At 44.8% G+C, this 21014-nt stretch overlaps 1 protein-coding gene across 1 annotated transcript in view; it reads left to right on the forward strand.

Moving 5' to 3' along the window:
- The first annotated feature begins 3912 nt into the window (after positions 1 to 3912).
- Positions 3913 to 21014, forward strand: part of GAD2 (glutamate decarboxylase 2) — a 53729-nt gene continuing 36627 nt past the window's right edge. The window contains exons 1-7 of the mRNA XM_037511502.2: positions 3913 to 4008; positions 4720 to 4779; positions 4963 to 5112; positions 6090 to 6323; positions 10937 to 11027; positions 11557 to 11669; positions 15724 to 15839. Of these exons, the coding sequence (XP_037367399.1) occupies positions 3933 to 4008; positions 4720 to 4779; positions 4963 to 5112; positions 6090 to 6323; positions 10937 to 11027; positions 11557 to 11669; positions 15724 to 15839 (840 nt within the window). The 5' untranslated portion in view covers positions 3913 to 3932. The remainder of the gene's footprint in view (positions 4009 to 4719; positions 4780 to 4962; positions 5113 to 6089; positions 6324 to 10936; positions 11028 to 11556; positions 11670 to 15723; positions 15840 to 21014) is intronic.

The raw sequence follows: 21014 nt of genomic DNA on the forward strand, positions 1-21014 counted from the left end.
ACTGTCAGGATTTTTTTAGGTTCTACTAAGGCAAATTTGGCGGCTACCTTTGCTGCTCCGAAATTTGGTGCGTTTAAGATGGAGGGGAGGGCGGTGGGCAGGCAGAAGTTTGCATGGCATGGTTGGCCGCTTGCTGTTTGAAGCCGCAGGTTAAGCTCTGGTATGCAGTTGCCCCCTTTCACATCTACTCGACCTGGAGAGGGTGAGCAAGGCCGGCACAGTGGGTTCCCCGACGACCGAATTGGGGGAAGGGACGGGTGCTTGTCCCTTTTGCAGATATTCTCAGGACAGCACTCAGGGCACAGCCAGGAGACTTTGGGGACATATTCCAGGAGAGTGAGGGCTCATGCAGCCGGCGTGTTTTGCCATTTTCCCACTGGGTAACGTTCTCTCCAACCTTAAGAGTTGGCGGTGAAAGATTCCTGGCGATGCTTGGTGCACCCTCTTCATGTTACGAATGAAACTTGCGGGAAGGGAAACACCTCACCATGACAGTGCTGAACTCTGAATACAAGTGCATTCTAGGCCCTGCTTTTTCCCCCCAGGGCTGGAGCCAAGGCCTCAGCTGGGGGTTGGGTCCCCCCAAGGGAGGACCCAACCCGCGAACAGTTTCCACCCCTGCTGAGCCAACTGACAGTGCAGCTGTGGCGGACTACAGAGCTTGCCCTGGCCCAGACACCAACAAAACCAGAGCGACAGGGCGCTCGCTGTATGCTAGCTGTGGTGCGGTATGGTGGGGGTGGGGGTAATACCTGTAACCCAGTGATCCAGCCCCCTCCGCCTCTGCCCCCACCGGTCCACCCAGCACCTGATTTTGAGTGGGAAAATTCGAGCTCCGCTTGTTTCCCAGGTCCCTTTTTCAGTCCAGGCTTCCGAAGTGGCCTCTGCAATCCAGAACCGGTTCTTGCCTTGCTGGATGCAGAGGGAACAGACTCCACCTTCTCTTTAAAGTGGAACTGGAAACAAGAATGGCAAACTCTTGGTGAAAGGTTTCAATTCTTTTGTTTCCCTTTTTTTCTTTAGATTTCTTTGTTTTCTCTGCTTTCCATCTTCCCTTCTTCCTCTGTTCTGCAACATTTAACAATGGGAGGACAAAAAGGGACAACTTGCACCAAACACTTTTCTTTGACACCCCTGCAAGGCAATCTCTGGATAAAGCACAGACAAGAGATTGGTCAACCTAGGAAGCTGGACCCAGCGGGTGGCCCCCCGGGATGGTGGGTCTCTGTCCAGAGCTCCTTATTGGAGGAAGCGCCTTCCAAAGCTTTTCCCCAGCACTGGCCCGCCTCCCGTTCCCATTCGGGGCTGCCTCCTTTGTGAACTAATGACTGTAATTATTACCTCCCTGAGCTCCTTTGTTATCTCCTACCCCTAGCCTGAGAACAGGGGGAGTGGGCTCTTTTTGCAAAATCAAAGTCTTTATAAAGCAAATTGCCGTCTAGGGAGGGACAACGCTAAAGAAAGACAAATCAAATCCCCGTATGCATCTGAAGTAGGGTGTGTTATTTTTTTTTAAATGTAAATTCCACCATTAAAGTCGAGGTACTCCGAATCTGTGCAAGAGTTAATGGAATTTAACAGCTTTTGAGCTCCGTCCGTTTAAAAAAATAATAACCTGTTAAATCCAGGCGTTGGGAATTCTGCCTTCGGGGTTTCCTGGGTGTTCCCCCTTGCTTTAAAGAACCTGGATGTTTTCGATCACTCATCCACGTAGACAAATTCAGGAACCCTGGCCTGCTTGCTTTAAGGGAAACATTTGCAGGATGTGATACGGATTTAAACAAAGAACTGGTTTCTGCGACAGCCAAATGCAGCTGGAGCAAGAGCTGTGGAACTCTCCAGCCCACGGCGCACACCGCCCAACCGTCAAGTCTTCACTCTCCCGGGGTTGCTGCTACCTGAGTTCAGCTGGACCGTCTGAGCCGTGAGCGCGGGGAAGAGGCCTGGGTACGTGTCCACCGCGCTCCCGCGCATCCTGGTGCAGTCCCTGCGCCAATGCTATGGCAGGACCCAGCCGTCGCCCTTCTCAGCCTCACGCCCAGCCCCAGGCTGGCTGGGCTGAAGGGCTGCAAAACTTCCCTCTCCGACGGATGCCGCACGTGGTAAGAGCCCAGAGCTTTACTGACTAGGCCCCCGCGTGTTCGGGAGCAGAAGATTTGGGCCACTCCTGGCCCCCACGACACAATCCTAAGTGAGGGTGGAGGTGTGCTACCCGAGACTGAGGATCCGTGGGTCTTTGCTTTGGCAACAGCTTTACTGACTTGGTTCGGAAGGTCAGAGAAGCAATGGCTGGAGAACATAATGGAAAAGAAACGCGCGCACCCAAGGAGAGCAGCAGGCCCGGGAATGCACGCCGCCGGAGGCCCTGCGCAGACCCTTCCCGCCCGGCTCCCTCTCGCCTTCTCTCGACCCCCAGAGCAGCAAGGAGTGGTTGAGGTTGGTCTCCACCGCGGAGAGAACGCGACCGAACTCAGCCGGCCCCAGCTTCTCAGTGCGCCCTCCCTTTGTTTACCAGCTTTTAGGGGAAAAACGTTATCAGAGAGATTCTTTCTCTTTTCTTTTTCAGGAAAGACCTCAGAAATAGCGAATCCCGCTCCCTCCCCCCACCCACCAGTCTCTCCAGGGGATTCTTGATTTGGGGCTGCGGCTGTGGTGTGGGGCTGAATCATTGGCCTGTGGCCTATTAAAAAAGCGAGGGCCAAGCAGGCGATACCTTCTTTCTACATCAGATTTGGAAAATGCAGATTGCTCAGATTGGGAAACTATGCACACCTCCCACGCACGCACTGGCTCCCGTCACAACTAAACTGCGGGTTCGTCCACGGCTCCGCCCGCCAAGGTCACCAAATGACCCGCTCCCATCTCCCTGCAGCCGTCAATCCTGCCGGCTCAGGCTGCCCTCCCGAACCTCCTTTTTAGAAGTTTCCATTCGTTTTATTTTTCTCCCGGCCCGAGGTCCTCGGTATTAGACTCCAGCATGGATTTTAATTTCCACAATCAGCAGCCTTTCTCCCCAGTCGTCAGTTAGACCCTAGACGGTAGTTCCCACCACCGCGTGTTCCGAAGCGCTGGAATGGTTCGTCCCCGGGGACCCTGCGGCTGGCTAGGCAGGCTTTTGGCTCCATTAAGGAGCTGAAATGAGCCCATTAGGGCGCACGCGCCCTTCCCCACGTTCCCCAGCCAAGCTCGCCAAACGCTCAAGATTCCGGCCTGGCTGCGGGAGCTCTCGAGGTCACAGCGACCTCGGCACTGGCTTAGAAGAAGGCGGTGCTGAAACCGCGCCTTCTTACCCGCAGCGAAAACCAAACCTCAAACTGTACGCCACCCGATGCAAACACTAAACTCGTGTCACCCTTCTCCCTGGCCAAGGTCTCTAATTTATCCCCGCTGAGGTCGGAGCGCAACCAGCCGCGTTAGCACCCTGGACAGCGCACGCGGGCCTGCGGGGGCCGCCTGCGCTCAGTCCTCGCGCCCTCCCGGGGTTCGCCCGCACGCCTCCCACCCCCTCACTCTGACTACAGCTTGTGCGCACTGTCTGCCTCGCACCCTCACGATTCAACTCCCTCCCTCTCCCCTATTTCCCCTTCACCGCCCCCTCATCCATCCTTATTGGGCTGCCTCTCCTTCTAAATCAATCGGACGCGCGGCTCTTCTCATCCCCTGGCTCAGAGCGGGGACCTTTCGGTCCTCCTTATTTACCTCTACAGTTTTCAGATTGCTGCCACGTCTCTAAGCCGTGACCCTAACCCACAGGCACATGCACTCGCAGACACGCACGTTTCCTGTCCCTGTGTGACACCCACCCTCCGCCGCGGGTCCGCGCGCGCTGCCCTCCTCGCGCCACACACACGCGCGCGCGCGCAGGGCCGAGCCCAGGACAGCTCGCCGGCAGTTTGCACTCGCAAGCGACCTGCTCCGGTCTCGCAGCGCCGATGGCATCTCCTGGCTCCGGCTTTTGGTCCTTTGGGTCTGAAGACGGCTCCGGGGATCCTGAGAATCCGGGCACAGGTAGGAGAGACTACACCTGCAGCAGGCGAGCTTTACCGGCGGACTGGGGGTTTTCTGGGCTAGGGGAAAGACGGAAGGAGGTTTTTCCACCTGCAACAGGAAACTTCAGACGATTTGCCCTTTCTCCGGGCAGGTCCGATAGCCCCAGAGACCAAGCCCCCCTACAGTTCTTTACCCCCCGGGGAGACACCCAAAGAGTCTCGGGAGGGCCCCTTGCGCTGCATCTGAGAGACACCCAAGGAAGGCAGCGTCTCCTTGACACTGAATTCCGTGGCTTTGGGGCACTGGCACCATGTTGGTGCCTGGACCCTGGAGAGGGATCGGATGGCTGGGGTGAAAGGAAAATGGGGAAGGAGAGAGGAGTCTTGGTCTAGGAGAAGATGCTAAGCGAAACCGACAGCCTCGGTGTCGAGGAAAGTCGCCCGAGCAAGGTAGGGAGGGGAGTTAGCCTGCGCCGGTTAGCACCGTAGTAAATAACTACAGGGGCCGCGGATAAATGGGAGAGGAAGGGAAGGGCTTCTCCTTGGGAAACAAATCAGCGACCAGAGGGCTGGAAGGGCCCCCAGGCTCCCGCGCACCTAGCGCACCTGCCGGCTTGTGCCGAGCCCCGACCCCGCGAATGTTGTCGTTGTTTACATAAAAGGAAATTTCACACGTTCGCCTGCACTTCTCTTTCTGTCTCTCTGTCCTCCTGCCCGTCTTTCCTTGCAGCGAGAGCCTGGTGTCAGGTAGCCCAGAAGTTCACCGGCGGCATTGGGAACAAACTGTGCGGTGAGCGCCCGCGGCCCGGGGGAGGTGGATGGATAGGGCCCGACGCCTCGGGGGCCGCGGGAACAAAGCCCCTTCTCGCGCTCAAACTACCAGCCGAGGCGGGGGGTTCTCGGCAGGGGGTGGGCTGGGACCCGGGGCGCCGGGGGCGACTGAGCGAGGCGCGTGCTCGGTGTCCTTGACCAGCCCTGCTCTACGGAGACGCGGAGAAGCCGGCGGAGAGCGGCGGGAGCGAGCCCCCGCGGGCCACCTCGCGGAAGGCCGCCTGCGCCTGCGACCAGAAGCCGTGCAGCTGCCCCAAAGCGGACGTCAACTATGCTTTTCTGCACGCAACAGGTAAAGGTGCCTCTCAAGGTCCGGGGCAGCCCCTAGTCCTCGCTCTGCTCCACTCACCTCGGCCTGGAGGGTCTGGGTGTCGCGAGCCTGACCAAGGCGTCGAGGTGGAAGGTGAAGGGAGGACCCTGGGGGAATATTGAGCTGAAAGCTAGAATCGCCGAGCCTGCCCCACTGTCAGAGCCCGCACACCGGTCTTTGCGCGCCGACGGGCCCCGCGTTCCCCTGGGGTTCTGGGCTGAGGAGCACTTCAGGCTGGGCCGCCCTCCCGTCTGTTTGTGACCCACGAGCAAGCGCGCGCTTAAAGCTAGACGTACGCAGGGTTTTTGGTGCCACGGAGGCCTTGATTTCCAGTTCAGAACAGCTGAGAGGTTCTAGGTCTTTAGATCTCAGGAGTAATTTGTAGCTGCGAGTTCACAGGAGATTTTACTCACGTGAGACCTGGGCGGTTTTTACTCTTGCATTTACACAACTATGTTGAGTTTACACACCCAGTTATCCAAACAAACGCGCGCGCACACACACACACGCACACACACACACACACACACACACACACACACACACATACACACTGACTTTGGAAATACCGGATCTCTGTAACAGGCCAGTGCGTTTCCACTTCCCCTGGCTAGCCCGAAGGCACTCCTCAAACATTTCTGACATGAGTTTTCCCATTATCATTGAAGATGATTTACTGAGAAATGGCTTTTGAGAATAGCCCCTGTGAAATAAATTAATGGACGCAGACTCTAAAATAAATAAATTGCGAACTGAAACGTAACCATCCATTGGGGGTGGGGAGGCTCATCATTTCTCATTCCTTCGTCTTTGAAAAATATCTCCCCTTTAACAAAACGGTATGCGTTTTCATAAGCTTTATGTTTAACAAAATCTCTCAATCCAAAGGGAAATTGCTGGACTTGTGTGGATATTTTCGTAGTAAAATTAAAATGTGATGTTTTGGTTCTATGTTTTAGACCTGCTGCCAGCGTGTGACGGGGAAGGGCCCACTTTGGCATTTCTGCAAAATGTTATGGACATTCTGCTTCAATATGTGGTGAAAAGTTTTGATAGATCAACCAAAGTGATTGATTTCCATTACCCTAACGAGCTTCTTCAACAGTATAACTGGGAATTGGCAGACCAGCCACAAAATTTGGAGGAAATTTTGATGCATTGCCAAACAACTCTAAAATATGCAATTAAGACAGGTATTGTGGAATCAGAAATAATAAAGCTCCTTTTCTCCTTTACCATTTTTCTATAAAAATGTTTTGTTTTATGACATTATTATTATTTTCAAAATTACAAGGTTATTTTCATCATTTAAGAAATATGAGCATTATGACCATGATTAACATCAAAAGTGCTCTATACTGTTAACGCTTCTGAAGTTGAAAATATCAGAACACTAAGTGTAAGCTGTCAGAATAAGTATAGATTTTCAGAATTCACATTGTAAGTATTAGTCTTTGGAGATAATGATGTGGAAGCAACCATTTGTCAGCTCAGGTGACCCAAAATGGAGAAAAGGAATATAGAAGTAACAACTTAAATAGCATAATCCAAAAAGCCCAAATATCATTGTAGTGCTGGTAATGTATTTGCCATAGAAATGGTCAGAAATTAGTTGAAGCAGCCTATGTGATCAGGGAACCAGATGTATAACATTTTGGCATCATTTCAAATGGCCAAACCTTCAAATATGAACTCCAGGTTTTCTCCATTTTTAAAGATATGTACACAAAAGACAGCACAATACAAGATAGCTTAACAATTCAGCCATGTTGTAGAAGAATATGTTTGCTTCACAGTCACTCTGTATATAAAATAAAGGAAAAAAGGGGGAGGCATTAGACATTCTTAGGGGGGAAATTTTTAACATGTTTCATGGTCTGACTTCCCCCCCACAGTATTTTTCCACATTATCTACCCTGTAATCCCAGGTAGAGCACTTATTTAGGTGCATTCCATGCTTTCATTTTAGCTATTCATCTTTCCAGGTCGTGATTACCTCTTCTTTTCTACATTGCCTCTAATCATCCTGACACACCGTGGCACTTCATTAAAGCAATAAAAATAAGTATGAATGAATTGGAGGAGGGGAGGCCCCTGTGGATCTCCACTGATCTGTAGATTTGTAGCTTTGAAAAGATTTGCAAGCAAATAAATAGATAAAATAGTACATGAATATTAATTGCTATGAAAACTTGATCTTTTTATACTGGGAATTTTTTGTTGATGAATTGTCAGTATCATTCTAATCAACAACAAACACTTTCAGAATGTTTGCTATGAGAATATTAGGGGTTCTTCCCCCTTTGCACATTCTTTATGCTAAGAGAAAGGATAATTATGCATAGAAGTTGACTTGGGAAATCAAATTACTATGTTATTAATAAATTGTATATTTACTAATTTGCTGTGTCATTAGTAACCAGTTTTGTGAGACTATGGATTCATAGGGAAAGGAATTTAACTTGGCAATTGCTATCAAATTCAAAACAGTCTATGGAGTATGATTTTTGAATGCTCATTAAATATCATTCTCAATTATGTTCATAGAGAAAAATCATGATGAAGGCACTGATGATGTTTTTCCTCCAAGCTTTTCAAATATCTGTAGGTGCAAACCTGAACAGTGCTTTTAATTCATTTTTGTTTGACTCATTTCTTAGCCAAACATTTGAATATATTAATAATAAATTGCTACATGTTATTTTTATTGTTGCCAAACCAAAAAGAATCTATAAAAATGTTTTGCATCTTCATCCTTAAAAGCTAGTGGTGTCTGAAATGCAATTTGAAGAGTTAAGATAATGAGAATGCGAGTCAATGAAAGCCTGTCATATATAGTATCAGGAAAAGATGGACCAATTCAATACTTGGGTTTTGCCATAACGCTTGTGAGGCTGATAGTCTAGTAGAGCGCTAATGCCTTTAATTCAAAGCTCAGATAGAAATTTGTTTAAGTTGGATTTCTAAGTAAAGTGTACCAATATTATTCATAACATGTATAACCTTCTGGTCTCCCTCCTCCATGCCCAGTGAAATGCTATTGCATTTCAAAGAATGAAATGCAATTCCATTAATTTGATTGGCACGTTTATGAGTTTTCATGCTATAACTTGTATTTAACAGCTAGTACCATTTACCATCCCTACTAACTTTAGGCATTTTGATAGTCCTCAGGAGATTCTCTTATAAAATGCATGTGTCACCTGCTTTCTTCTGCGAGTCATTAACCTAATTTCCACTTGGACTCCAAGCTTAGGGAGGAGTAAGAGACAGTGGGGAAATACTTTAAAATGAACTCTTCTTACATTGCTAAAATTACCTCTGCAAGAAATGCTGGAACAGAAAACAGCAGAGAATGATAGAATTCTGGTATAATTAGTGTTTGCGAGGGTGGGGGTCGTTCGATTTCGTGGTGGTGATGGCTGGGGGTTAAAGTCTTCGCTCTGTTAACCCAACCATCAAACAAAGGAATTGAAGCGTCAATAAACAAGGCGGTCCTTGCGTGTGTCTCCGGGACCTAGAAAGCAGATTGGACCGACTTTTGGCCCCGCCCCGACTGATTGCAGCCTCGAAGGTCTGAGCTGCTAGGGGCTGATTGTTCGCAGAGCCTGTGCATCCTTCCTGGCTCTTTTGCTAATTTGTGGCGAGCGTTCCAGGGGCGGGAGCGGCTCTAATCTCCAACTGGTTGTCTCCCTGGCTACGCAGGTTGAGCAGCGGCCTGTATTCCGCTGCGCACGCTTGCAGCGCGGGGCCTGGTGGGGGTAGCGGCGGCAGCAGCTGGATGCAGGGGAGCTGCTGACACAGCTGGCAGGTTCCACCGCAGGTTTCTCACACCCCTGCTGTCAAAGAGTCCTTCCTAGATCCGCTGGGCAGCCCTCACGCAGCCTGTAGGGGTCATAGGGAGAGAACAATACACATTATTTCTGCAAAATATCTTTGCAGAATCAAGAAGGCATATCGTTCTGACCTGTCAACCTATCTCCCGCCATGTTTTCACATCATCAATGGGTGAAAATCATGAAGCTGGAGCGATTTAGGTGCAATAGTAGACCCCCTTCAAAAAACCATAGAAGGGAGCCAGGCAATAGAATCATCAAACTTGTTTTCATCATTCCCCAAAGGTAATCAGTCATTGCTCTCCACTGGCCCTCTGATTTCCTGGAGCAGGACACATGCCTTGGGGTCCTTTTCTATTTTATGCAGGGATTTTCATGTCAAAGTTCCCGTAGAGTAAATAGTGAGTGGCAATAGACACCAGCTTCATCCAGAAAATACAACACCAGCTTCCTCCAGAAAATGCTTATGAATCAAGAGAGTAGATTAATGGATAGATTTGCTAATCCTTACTAATTTCCTTGCTTTAAAAAATGGCTTGGTACAGAGAAATGGAGGAACATCAGGAGGGAGAAAATGACAATGATTTCAGCTGTGAGCTCTAATGAAATGGGAGTCAATGAGGCAGAGAGAGTGGAGGGTTGTTCCAGACGATGGTGGCAGCAAAGGCTTTTTCACTTTCAGTGGATGGGGAAACTGACAGGAGTCAGCATCAGAGGGTGTGAAAATGAGCAGAAGAGAGAAGGGCATGTGCAAGACCCTGGGGAGGTAAAACAATACCAGGGAATGAGCAAGCGCTACACAAATCCCAATCCTTTTTAAATGTGATTTTCCTAATTCTATCTTTTCTCAGTGTCTAATTCTCTAGCCACATGCCGGAGGCTGATAAGAGAGCCCTCCGGTCCTGGCGATAAGGTATATGTTGACTTTTGTTCCTGCTTCCCCGGTTGCCTTCCTTTATCTTGTTCTATCCATGCTTTTGATGAGAGACTATCACATCCCCAGGCTTCAGACAGGTTTCCAATAAGTGGCAGGTGCTTATTTTTATCAGATGCTATCTCCAAAATTATTAATCTTCCAAAATTTCTGCTGCTAAGATTATCATGGAATATTTATAGATAGATTTCTATGGGGCAAGACAAGGAAACAGAATTCTAATGAGATATTTACAATGTCATTTTAAATAATAGCTTCAGGGGTATTTGTATGTCAACCCCTTCAGAGTGTTTTAGAGAAATCGAGAAGTTAATAAGATAAGCCTTGCTAATGGACTGATTATTCTATTGAATATATCTTTATGTATCTTCCTGAAATACAGTGATATTAACTGCATTCAGGTTTACTTTAAATCTCAACTATGATTGTTTCATTGTCTTTGCAATCAAATAGACATTAAAAAAATTGAGTTTGTCCATGCCATCTTTTCACCAATCATCACCTTTGAATCCAGGGCAAATCACTCCACTGAGCGTCCTATTTTCTCATTTTTGCCTTGTCTTTTGTAATCATCAGTCATTTGTCACTGATATTATTATGAATGTTGACATGCCTGGCAGACATCAAGGTATGACTGATTCCCAGAGCAGCTTCAACAACAACAAAAAAATGGGCAGGGTGGGAGGGATTTTTAGCAGCATGAGTGTAAGCAAGGAATAGCCTACCTTTAGCTTTGGGTTGTTCCAGCATTTAAGTTTGCAAATGTATTGAAAGAATGATAGGAAATAAACTAGTGTTCAGACTGCAAACCAAATTCGTGAAAGGATATGTTTAAAGGAAGTTTTAAAAATGTGTCTTTAAAAATAGTAAAAAGTGCTCTTTGGGTGTGTGTGTGGGGGGGGGGGGGGGTGTTGAGCTTCTGAAATGGATTTCCATGAAAGGTATTTCAAGGTTCTTTAGTTCAGGAAATCATGTGCTTCAGTGGTATTTATTTTCATTTCATGTAATTCTGAGTCTGATATTCCATTCTATCTAGGGCATCCCAGATATTTCAATCAACTTTCCACTGGACTGGATATGGTTGGATTAGCAGCGGACTGGCTGACATCAACAGCAAATACTAACATGTAAGTAGCTAATGTGTTTTGTGTAATCCATGATAATTAGTGATAATTATTATAGTCTTTACCTCTTATGATGTTGTCCCCTTTTTTAAGTGTCTCCTAAAACAGTGACACAAACTTCAGAATTATGAGTAGCCTAACAGATAATAGTCCTGATATATATTCCATGCAATCAAAGTTATACAAAATTTTTCTAAACACAAAAGGGACTTTTTTGACATTTTGTATTTACAACGATGCCAAATGTTAGAGGAAAAATGAGATGATATGCAATCTTTTAGATAGCATTACTCTTTAATTCTTTATTCAGTATGATAAGTAACTCTGGTACATAATGCCAAAAATTGAAGCTCTTGGCTTTCAGGATATAGGAAAATGAGGAACCTTTCAGAAGATATAATTTTCTATGCTTACTGCTATAATCATAACATTTGTGAATATAGAGTTTGAAAAAGGAAATAGTTCTATAGCTATTGGGTAGTGAATTTTTTCTTAGCTACATACATAAAATGTGGCCTTTACTACATTTCAGGTTCACCTATGAAATTGCTCCTGTATTTGTGCTTTTGGAATATGTCACACTAAAGAAAATGAGAGAAATCATTGGCTGGCCAGGGGGCTCCGGTGATGGAATCTTTTCTCCCGGTATATGATATTTCAAACTTTCTTCATATTTTTCTTCTGACTTGTAATGCCTCCTTATGAACCTTGGAAAGATTAAATATCTAGTCTGCATTCCTGCTTAAGTAAGCTGTATGCTAATCAAAAGAACATGATTAGTGCTCGTGATCACTGCCCACGTCTCCAAACCAACTATCCCATGCTTGAACATTAGTCATTTGTGTCCAAAAAGAGCATAATCAGAGATGATGTTTGCCAGTATTTCCATTGCCATCCTTAACACAGTGCATATGGGTAGAACAAAAGGCATACGGAGTCCTAACAAGGAATTCACTCAGTAAGGCTCTTCTCAGAATTAGTGAAAGGAGAAAGGCAGCCACATTTAAGCACCCAGTCTATATCTTGGGTACATAACAAAGAAGATTTGCTGAATAGAGTCTCTACGCCCTATCCCCTTTCAAGTAATGAGCAGGGGGAGCTGATTTATAATAATTTTAAAGAGGACAGAGAACCCCTCAGGAAACAATTTCTTAGAACTGAAAAAGAGGGTAATGATTTCTTCAGGAGGTTTCTCATTCCTTTTCTTCTTTATCATGCTGCTCAGTCTTCTCCTCCCTACCTTTTATCACCATTTACCTATTCCAGTCCAGAGAATCAGCCTGGAATAAATACCCTTGCCCTTGACTCACAGGTCTGTGTGCAAACTTGATTTGATATGGAGAAGAAGTAGGAGTTAGGGAGGCAGCGGGAAGAGGGAGTCACTGAACCATGGAAAAGAAACCTGGTATGCTGACTGCTGCCTATCAGTGGCAAGAGTGGGGTGCTCACAATGGGCTGGTGCTCCCTGAGGGCTCAGTTCACTGAGCCTGGTTCATTGTGTCAGGCTCAGGGAAGGCCAAGTCCTTATCTCACTCAGCAAATCCACAGACAAGCAGATGAGGAGGGAGAGAGATCATAAGGAAAAAGCAAAAGCAGACATGATGAATGTGAACAGTGACCTCAAGGCCAGCATTTAAATTAAACAGGTTTGCCTATGAACTCAGATCTGCCCATTTGTTTTATGTTTGTAAAGGTATAGCACAATTTTTCAGGTGCTGAAGGAAAACGTGTGAGTTAAATGGAAGGGAAAACTAGCCTTTTTTCTCTCTTTGTCATTGGACAGTCTCTGATGAATTTTTTTTTTTTTTTTTTTTTTTTTTTTTTTTTTTTTTTTTGGTGGGACCCTCGCTGGTGGCCGGGGAACGAACCGGTGCTGCAGAGGCTGCGGGCAGCCTCGTAGCCCAGCGCTCAACTGCTGCGCCACCAGGGGAGGCCCGGTCTCTGATGAATTTTAAGGGAGCCTTTATTTTGTAGGGCATTTAGGACTTAAGGGATGCTTTCCAAAGGAACACCCTATTGAGAGAACTTTGTCATCAGTGTCTGGAACTGATACTTATGAGGCATTTTCAAGAGGAATTAGGTAGGGTGCAGAGCTCAACACCACTTCTCCCTTTCTTCTTCTTCCATTTATGAGGTGGGTTCTATGACTGAGTTGCCCCTGAGGAAGCCAGGAGCAACCCAGGCTCTCTTTAAGTGGTTCCTAGAAAGGGAAAGAACAGCTATTCTTTTGCTACTACTACGGGTGGGGGGAAGGGCTTGGGCCAGGCCTAATTTACCTAGCTAGTCCTGGAACCTGCAAGCTCCAGAAAATCTACCCAGAGAAAGACTCCTCTTTGTTAATTCCACTAAGCCAGACATGGAGATGGGAATTACCTCCCCACCCTCATCAGTGATGGGGAATGATCAGACAAAAGAGACTTAAGCTTGAATCCTGGATCCTAAGTACGCATACACTCTCAATCCAGGTTGGAAGCCCACAGATGTTATGACACAGTGTATGTGATGATGTAGTCATCACAAATTGGGGAGGAGACAGGATAAAAGGCATGGAACCTGCTTCTGCTCTGCTTTCTATAGCTGCCTTACCTGTCAGTGGATGCCTCTCTAGGTAGCTTCCAGTCTTATTCGTGAAGTGAAGATTCTTACTATTTAAGGGGTGGAGATAAGGGAAATCATATATCTTATGTCCCTAAGAGCTGAATGTCCCTTTGCTTGGGACTATGAAGGGTTAGGTCTATGACTTCAATACATAGCTAGCTCAGTTTGCCTTACCCCACCATCTATAACATCCAGAGGCTTCGTGCTTCATGGAAAGTCTTTTGGGGCTCCTTGGAGAAATTTGCTTGTATGAGTCACCTGCACCTGTGAGCCAGACAGAACTGGAACAATCCTCCCAGCAAGTCATGAAGGACTAAGAGGGGAAAAGGGAGTGTTGGGCTCATCATAAAACTTTTCCTACTTTTTTTCCTAATGAGATTTACAGTGTTTCAGGAACTGTTTGCATCTTTTCTCTGGCAGATTTGTGGGAAATAAGAGCATGCAGGGCTCATGCATCTGCCCTGGTGCTGAGTCCAGGAGAACTTCTGCAAAGCAGAAGTCCAGGAGCCTCTTTTTCCTCTCAGGAATGCTGGCCCTTTAGACAGAAAATGACTGAGCTGCAAAATGAAGGGTAGGAAGGCAAAACTGGAAACTTCTTGGATAATTGTACTGAAATGCACCTTCTTTGTATACATCTTCTCCTTTTCCCCCTGCTTTCTTTCTCCCCAGCATCTTTAAGAACAACTAGGGAATTGACTCTCCACTGGGGCTGATCATTCCTTCCGGGGCAATTTTGACAATGTATGGAGATTTGGGGTCGTCACATTGGGTTGAGGGGAGATGGTGCATAGTGCTCCAGGTATCAAGTGGGTAGAGGCCAGGGATGCTGATAAACACCCTTCAGTGCCCAGGACATTACAAGGAATTATCCAGCCCAAAAGATCATTAAGTCAAGACTGAGAAACCACAAGCAAGAATGGAAGTTCACTTAAAGTTGGTCCCTTGCCCACTAATGACTCCCACGATCAGTCTTTCTGACAGGGTGTCTGCTCAGAGAGGGTCTGACCTGGATTCTGCTTATCCCATATTTCTAGGGACTAGAAAAGCTAGGAATTGACTTTATAATAACTGAAGACGGAGTGAGATGTAGGTGATAGAGCCTCCCCTGAGCAAGGCCCAGGGCTCATGATCTTGTGGCCCTGCATGGACCGATTGGCTTAGCACAGAGTCCTGCTGCTCTTTGGTCCCACCAGAAGGGAACCTAATTCAAAGCACTGAACAGTGGCAGGGCCTCTGGATGAGAGGGGAGACTGTACCTTCATTCAGCCTCAGGGACTCACAGCTTCCATGCCAGTAGATTCATCTGCATTCATAATAACCTTTTTTTCTAGACAGCAAGCAACCTAAGCATTCTGAAATCCTGGGGAAAATCTCTTCTTTGTTTGTCAAATGGGACCCTATTTGTAAGAGACAAATCTGAGAGTATGAGGTCTTTGACAATCTTAGAACAACTCAGGAAAAGTAATTCAATATGGACTTTAATTTTCCTTAGTTGTGTGTTTTTCTATAATTATGGATAAGATTTTTTAACCATTATATTTCAATGACAATTTTGAAGAGGAAGAACTGTTTGAGGGGGGGATTGAGAGACTGTGATGAGGTGAGCTTGGAAGTTTATTCTTGTCTATAGGAATTGTTGATTTAATGGTCCACATCATTAATAGCAATTGATTTGACTCAATCCAACTGCAAGGTATTGCATGAACTGAAATGAAAAGAAGGAAGTGTTCCCCATGAGGATATTAGTAGAATTTTAATAAGCCTAATGCAGAATGACCACACTCCTCAGCCAGGTAGAAAGGCAACATTTCTCAGTTCTTGAAAGTCTTTTCCAAGGCCTCCCAGTAACAGCAGAATCCAGTGTAATTCTCCCAATGAGATGGGGTGGGTAGGGCTAGTTTCTGTCTGATATTTAGGCCCTATAATTCTTCTCTGGACCCTCTTAGCTAGTGCCTGAGTTTGAGGATTCAGTTTAATAGGTTGCTAAGGTCTTTCCCAGTGTCCAAGGAGTACTGTAGGTCCGTGGAGATAAGGAATGTGCTTATGTGTGAACCCATGTTGCTGAATAACCAGAATAGGTAACTGTCGCTGTGCCCTCTAGGTGGTGCCATATCGAACATGTACGCCATGCTGATCGCCCGCTTTAAGATGTTCCCAGAAGTGAAGGAAAAAGGAATGGCTGCTGTCCCCAGGCTCATTGCCTTCACCTCTGAGCATGTACGTGTTTCAGTTCTTTCCAGGCTTAAGGTCACATTCCATAAAGGCAAGGTGAAAGGAATGATATTTGGAAATACTTTGTCTCCTGAGGTTCTCTTTCCAGAAGATACTTCTTGGGAGGGACAACATGGACAGATTGGTGGAAGGACATAGGGGGTGAAGTCTTTTGTCTTTGAAATTTCAAGGTCCTGAATCTGATCACATCTGCAAAGTCTCTTTTGCCATGTAAGGTGACATATTCTCAGGTTTGCGGAGTCAGGATGTGGATGTCTTTGGGAGGGAGGGCGTTGTTCAGACAACCAAGTCTACTATCCAGGAGAAAACTTTCATTTCTCAATTTCTCCAAGGGTATAAAAACATGAGTGATTTTTTTCCGCAGTTACTATTTTCCTAAAGTGTAGTTGGACCCCTGAATTGTTGTGTTATTTCATTTAGCACAATGCCTATTTCATTTAGCATGATGCCTTCAAAGTCCATTCATGTTGTCCCCCAAACCAAGATTTTCTTCTTTTTTATGGCTGAATATTTGTTGTACATATATATACACCATATTTTCATTATCCATTATAGTCTCAGCCTTAAAGTCCAGATAATCTGCTACCTTGTGGTCTCTGGTTTCTGCATGAGCTTCTGGGGCTCACACTTGATCTAAATTGCTTTAACCTTGTGGAGAAAGCCCAGGTCATATGATCTGAGAATAATTTTGCTGTTTCCTTCTTCCCTGTAGTGAAGATGTAAGTGACCTACACCATTGTATTATCTTCAGGTGTATAACATAATGACTCAGTGCATAACATAATGACTCAGTATGTGTTGTGAAATAATCACTGTGTTAAGTCTATTTAACATCTCATCATCACATATAGTACAATTTTTTTTCTTGTGATGAGAACTTTTAAGACCTACTCTCAACCTATTTCATTTAGCATGATGCCTTCAAAGTCCATTCATGTTGTCTCCCAAACCAAGATTTCCTTCCTTTTTTATGGCTGAATATTTGTTATATATATATATATATATATATATATATATATATATATATATATATATATATACACACACACACACACACACACCATATTTTCATTATCCAGGCTCCCAGTCACAGACCCTTGGGTTATTTTTATATATTAGCTATTGTGAATAATGCTGCAGATATCACTTTAAGATAATGATTTAATTTCCTTTGGATACATACTCAAAATTGGAATTGCTGGATCATATGGTATTTCTATTTTTAACTTTTTGAGAAATTTCCACACTGCTTTTCCATGGTGGCTGTAGCAGTGTGCATTCCCACCATGTGCGTGGTTCTCTCTTTTCTACATCTTCTACCATCTTTTTGATAATAACCATTCTAACAGGTGTGAGGTGGTATCTCACTGTGATCTTGATTTTCATTTCCTTGATGATTGTGAGGTTGGGCACCTTTTCATGAACCTGTTGGCCCTTATGCATTTCTTTGGAATATTGTCTATTCAGATCTTCTGCCCATTTTTTTATCAGGTGGTTTGTTTTGGCTCTTGAGTTCTGTGAGTTCTGTGAGTATACCTTCTTCTCATGAAATTGCAAATTTGGGGTCTACTTCATTTTAAGGGAAAGAAAAGTGATTCATCTATACAAGAATCATTTGATTTTCTCTCTTGTACCTCAATTTACACACATCATTTTGAAAATGAAACATTCGAATAATGAACTTTTTGTAAAGTACCAATTGGTTCTACCTACAAAGTAATTTATAACAGATGAATTATTTTTTAATATATAATACCTTATATGTGACTATTATTTGACCATCTCCAAAATTATTCCAATATACACGAGCTCATTTGATTCTCATGACAACTTGGTGGGTCAGGGAGAATGAGAGTACTACAGAGCACCGGAAGTGCTGTGTCTCTCAGAATACTCTATTCAGACCTCTCAGAGTCCTTGAAAGTGAGCCATGCCTTCTCAAAAAGTGCTTGTTAAATGTACAGATTATATCAATTTCACTTCTGGTGGTACCATCAAAATGTCTCGAGCCCCTGAGGCCTGGTGACCGCATTAGTACAAACTCTGAGGCCTGAGCAGTTAGCACTCTTCCAAGGCACCCCACCTTCTCAGTCCCTACGCTGGAGCTGGACTTCATAATTCATTCCTTGAACATTGGCTGCAAACTTGATAAATAAGATTCACATTATAACAGTTATTTTCTTTCAACTTCCTCTTTATCACCAAAAGTGTGTCCTTTGAAGTTCCAGGTAAGAAGGCAATACTGTGTCTATTTATTTGGGGGCTCTAGATCTTGGGGCCACTCCATCCCACGTATCATTTAGTGTTGTTGCTTCCAGCTTTGGACCAGGCCATATAATACCTTAGCCTTTTTTAAATTTTGCAATTACTTTGTCTCTACCAGCCCCAGAAACAGATCTTCACAGACTGAAAAGAGAAAATTACCAAGTCACGTTACAATTGACATCTTTGCATGTAGCTTTCCTTCCCGAATCCCGTGGCCTGTAGGGAGGAAGGGTGACATCTGCCACTCCTATGTGGTCCCAGTGGGAAGAGGAGACAAATGGCTGAGTAGAAGGTGGGGGAGTTATTGTCTCTTTTTAGGCCCTTTGAGAGTCTTCCCAGGTCCAAGACTTTTGGAGATTCACATGATAGCTTTATAAAACCTTGACATAGGGAGCTCCACATTAATATTAGGTAACTTGAAAAACCCAAACTTGATTTATCAATGAAGAAACTGAGCTCCAGAGGCTCTACTAGCAACTTTGTGGCTGAGTGGCAGGCAGATCCAGTGCCTCAGTTTCTCATCGGCCCCAGCATCAGCTGCTCTGTCAACTGTGGGCTCAGACATTGTGCCTCCTTAGCTAGCTGGCTGCTCTGAGTCCACACATGGCATCTTTTCTCAAATCCTGCTTTCCTGTGTTAGTTATTCTAGTGCTAATATTATTTTCTGATCTATTAAACCAGGTCAAGTCACTGTCCTTCCCTCTAAGTACTTAGTGTGTAACTTGACATGTTTAGAGGTATAGAGATGAAAATGGTATTGAGAAATTTACCATCTTCCAGCATCCAAGCAGAAATGTCACACATTTCTGACAGGAAGGGACAATTTTTGTTTTCTAAATGACCTCTCTCTCTCTCTCTCTCTCTCTCTCTCTCTCTCACACACACACACACACACGCACACAGAGCTACCAATCTCTTTAGTAGCCACCAGCACAAACTAGAACTTTCCCTAGCTGATAAGCTCATAAGGAACTAAAATTCTACTAAAATTCTCTGATCAAATGAAACTGTTTTTTGAAAATTTGAATAAGACTAAATAAAACAAATAATATTACTATGAAGAAAATTATAAATAAATCACTGAGTTGAAATAAGGGAAAGCAATTAAACTCTGAGTAAGGAGTTCAAAGATCATTTCCTCTAAAATATAGTATCAAAAATCTAGAATGGGAAGGGATCTTGAAGATAACCTGGTTCAATACTCATCCTTTGCTGGAATCTCTCATATTTACCAAATCTTCAGTGATAGAAAAGTTTGACAAAAATTAATCTGATGAGTTTTATGTCTTTTTTTGAAAGTAAGTGTAGAGGCAAGTTAAGAGCCTAGCTGAATAATTCACATCTCTTTCTCTGAATCTTTTAACAATCCAAACCATGAGCTTAATTCCAAATTCCCATATTTCCTCCTCTGACACAGCTCCTCCAGAAATAGCTTTATTGAAAGCTAAGCACATCAAGGAAAAATGTCCTTCATATTCCTCACTGAAACTGGGATCTTTTAGGCAAATCACCAGAACTAACCCTTTCCACACACAATTGCTCCTGGGGCACATTTCTTGTACATCTTTCCTGGGACCAGGCCCCAATATTCTCCTAACACCCCTCATGACCTCAGTGCACATCTGAGGTGAGGTGGTTCTCATTATTTATAGCAATAAAATCCCTTACTTATTTATGCATAATTGAAACGTCAGTTGAATCATGTAGCCTATATCTGGATTACTATATTAAAAGTAGAGATATTAACTTATAACGATCTAAAATTTTTCATTTAATACAAAATAAAAAACATGGGCTTCAACATCTCTTACCCTTGACTCAAAATATGATTCAGTCCTAAATAAGCACTGGTTTTTATTAGGGTCTACAATCATTTTTCCAAAATCAGGGTGGGGGAGATGTTCAATAGCTCATTCCCCCGCCATTCAATTGATGAACAACTGATAATGACAAGACTTAATGACGGGGAGACACATCTGAATCCTTAGAGCTTCCAGTGTTTGTTCATGGTGTTGCCTCCAGAAGCCACCTTGGTCTGAAGACCACCATCCACCTGTCCCACGTATGCTCTGCACAGGTCCAGCTCCCTCTGAGCTTTCTCTGGGCACCTGATCTGCAGCTCATCAGCATCCAGGAGGTTGCTGTTTGGATGCTGCTCAGCTCTGATTCATCAACAATAAAATATGGTGCCAAGGATTCAAAAAGATCCTCCACCTGTTGTCTGCCGAGCTCAGAGAGGCACGCCATTCAAACTGTCTTCACTGTTTCTTCCTCACCAGGCAGTATCTATTTTTTTTTTCCTCCCAAGTTCCCTCCTCTCCATATGTCCCTTGCTGCATGTGAATAAGTTATCTCTCTGCTCCCTTTCCTGAAAATATAAACAGACTCCGTTCAGTACCTAATTTTCTTTTTCATGCCTCATGTCACCTCTGTTCCCACATCTTGAAACTTTCTATTTGGGAACATCTTTTTCTCTAAGTGTGCGGCATTAGGTGCAGTGATCAATTATCCTAGGTAATTACTCCTCATTTGAGAATCTCTATTCTTTCTCATTAAAGCCCAAACAAAACTACTTCCTCTCGTTGACCAGGTGCACCAGATCTCTTATCCCCAATTTGCCATTTGGCATTTTAGTGCTTAAGCTCATTCTCTGAGGCGCTTAATTTGAGTAGATTGTGCTTGCTCAGTGAGGCAGCTGCCTCCTCTGTTCTGTGTCCTCACGGCACTGAGACACTTAGCACTATGTCCCCTGACTCCTTCTCTTTGGGGTCACCCAGGGATCTAACTACACAAGAAGGACTTTTTTTTTTTGGCGGGGGAGCCATGCATCTTTACAGACCCAATTAAGCTTTTCCCCAAATTCCCAGGTTTCTTGGTAAAAACTGTCCATTATTT

This window comes from Talpa occidentalis, unplaced genomic scaffold (assembly GCF_014898055.3).
Source record: "Talpa occidentalis isolate TD23 unplaced genomic scaffold, MPIMG_talOcc4v2.1 talOcc4.14, whole genome shotgun sequence".
NCBI classification, from domain to species: domain Eukaryota; kingdom Metazoa; phylum Chordata; class Mammalia; order Eulipotyphla; family Talpidae; genus Talpa; species Talpa occidentalis.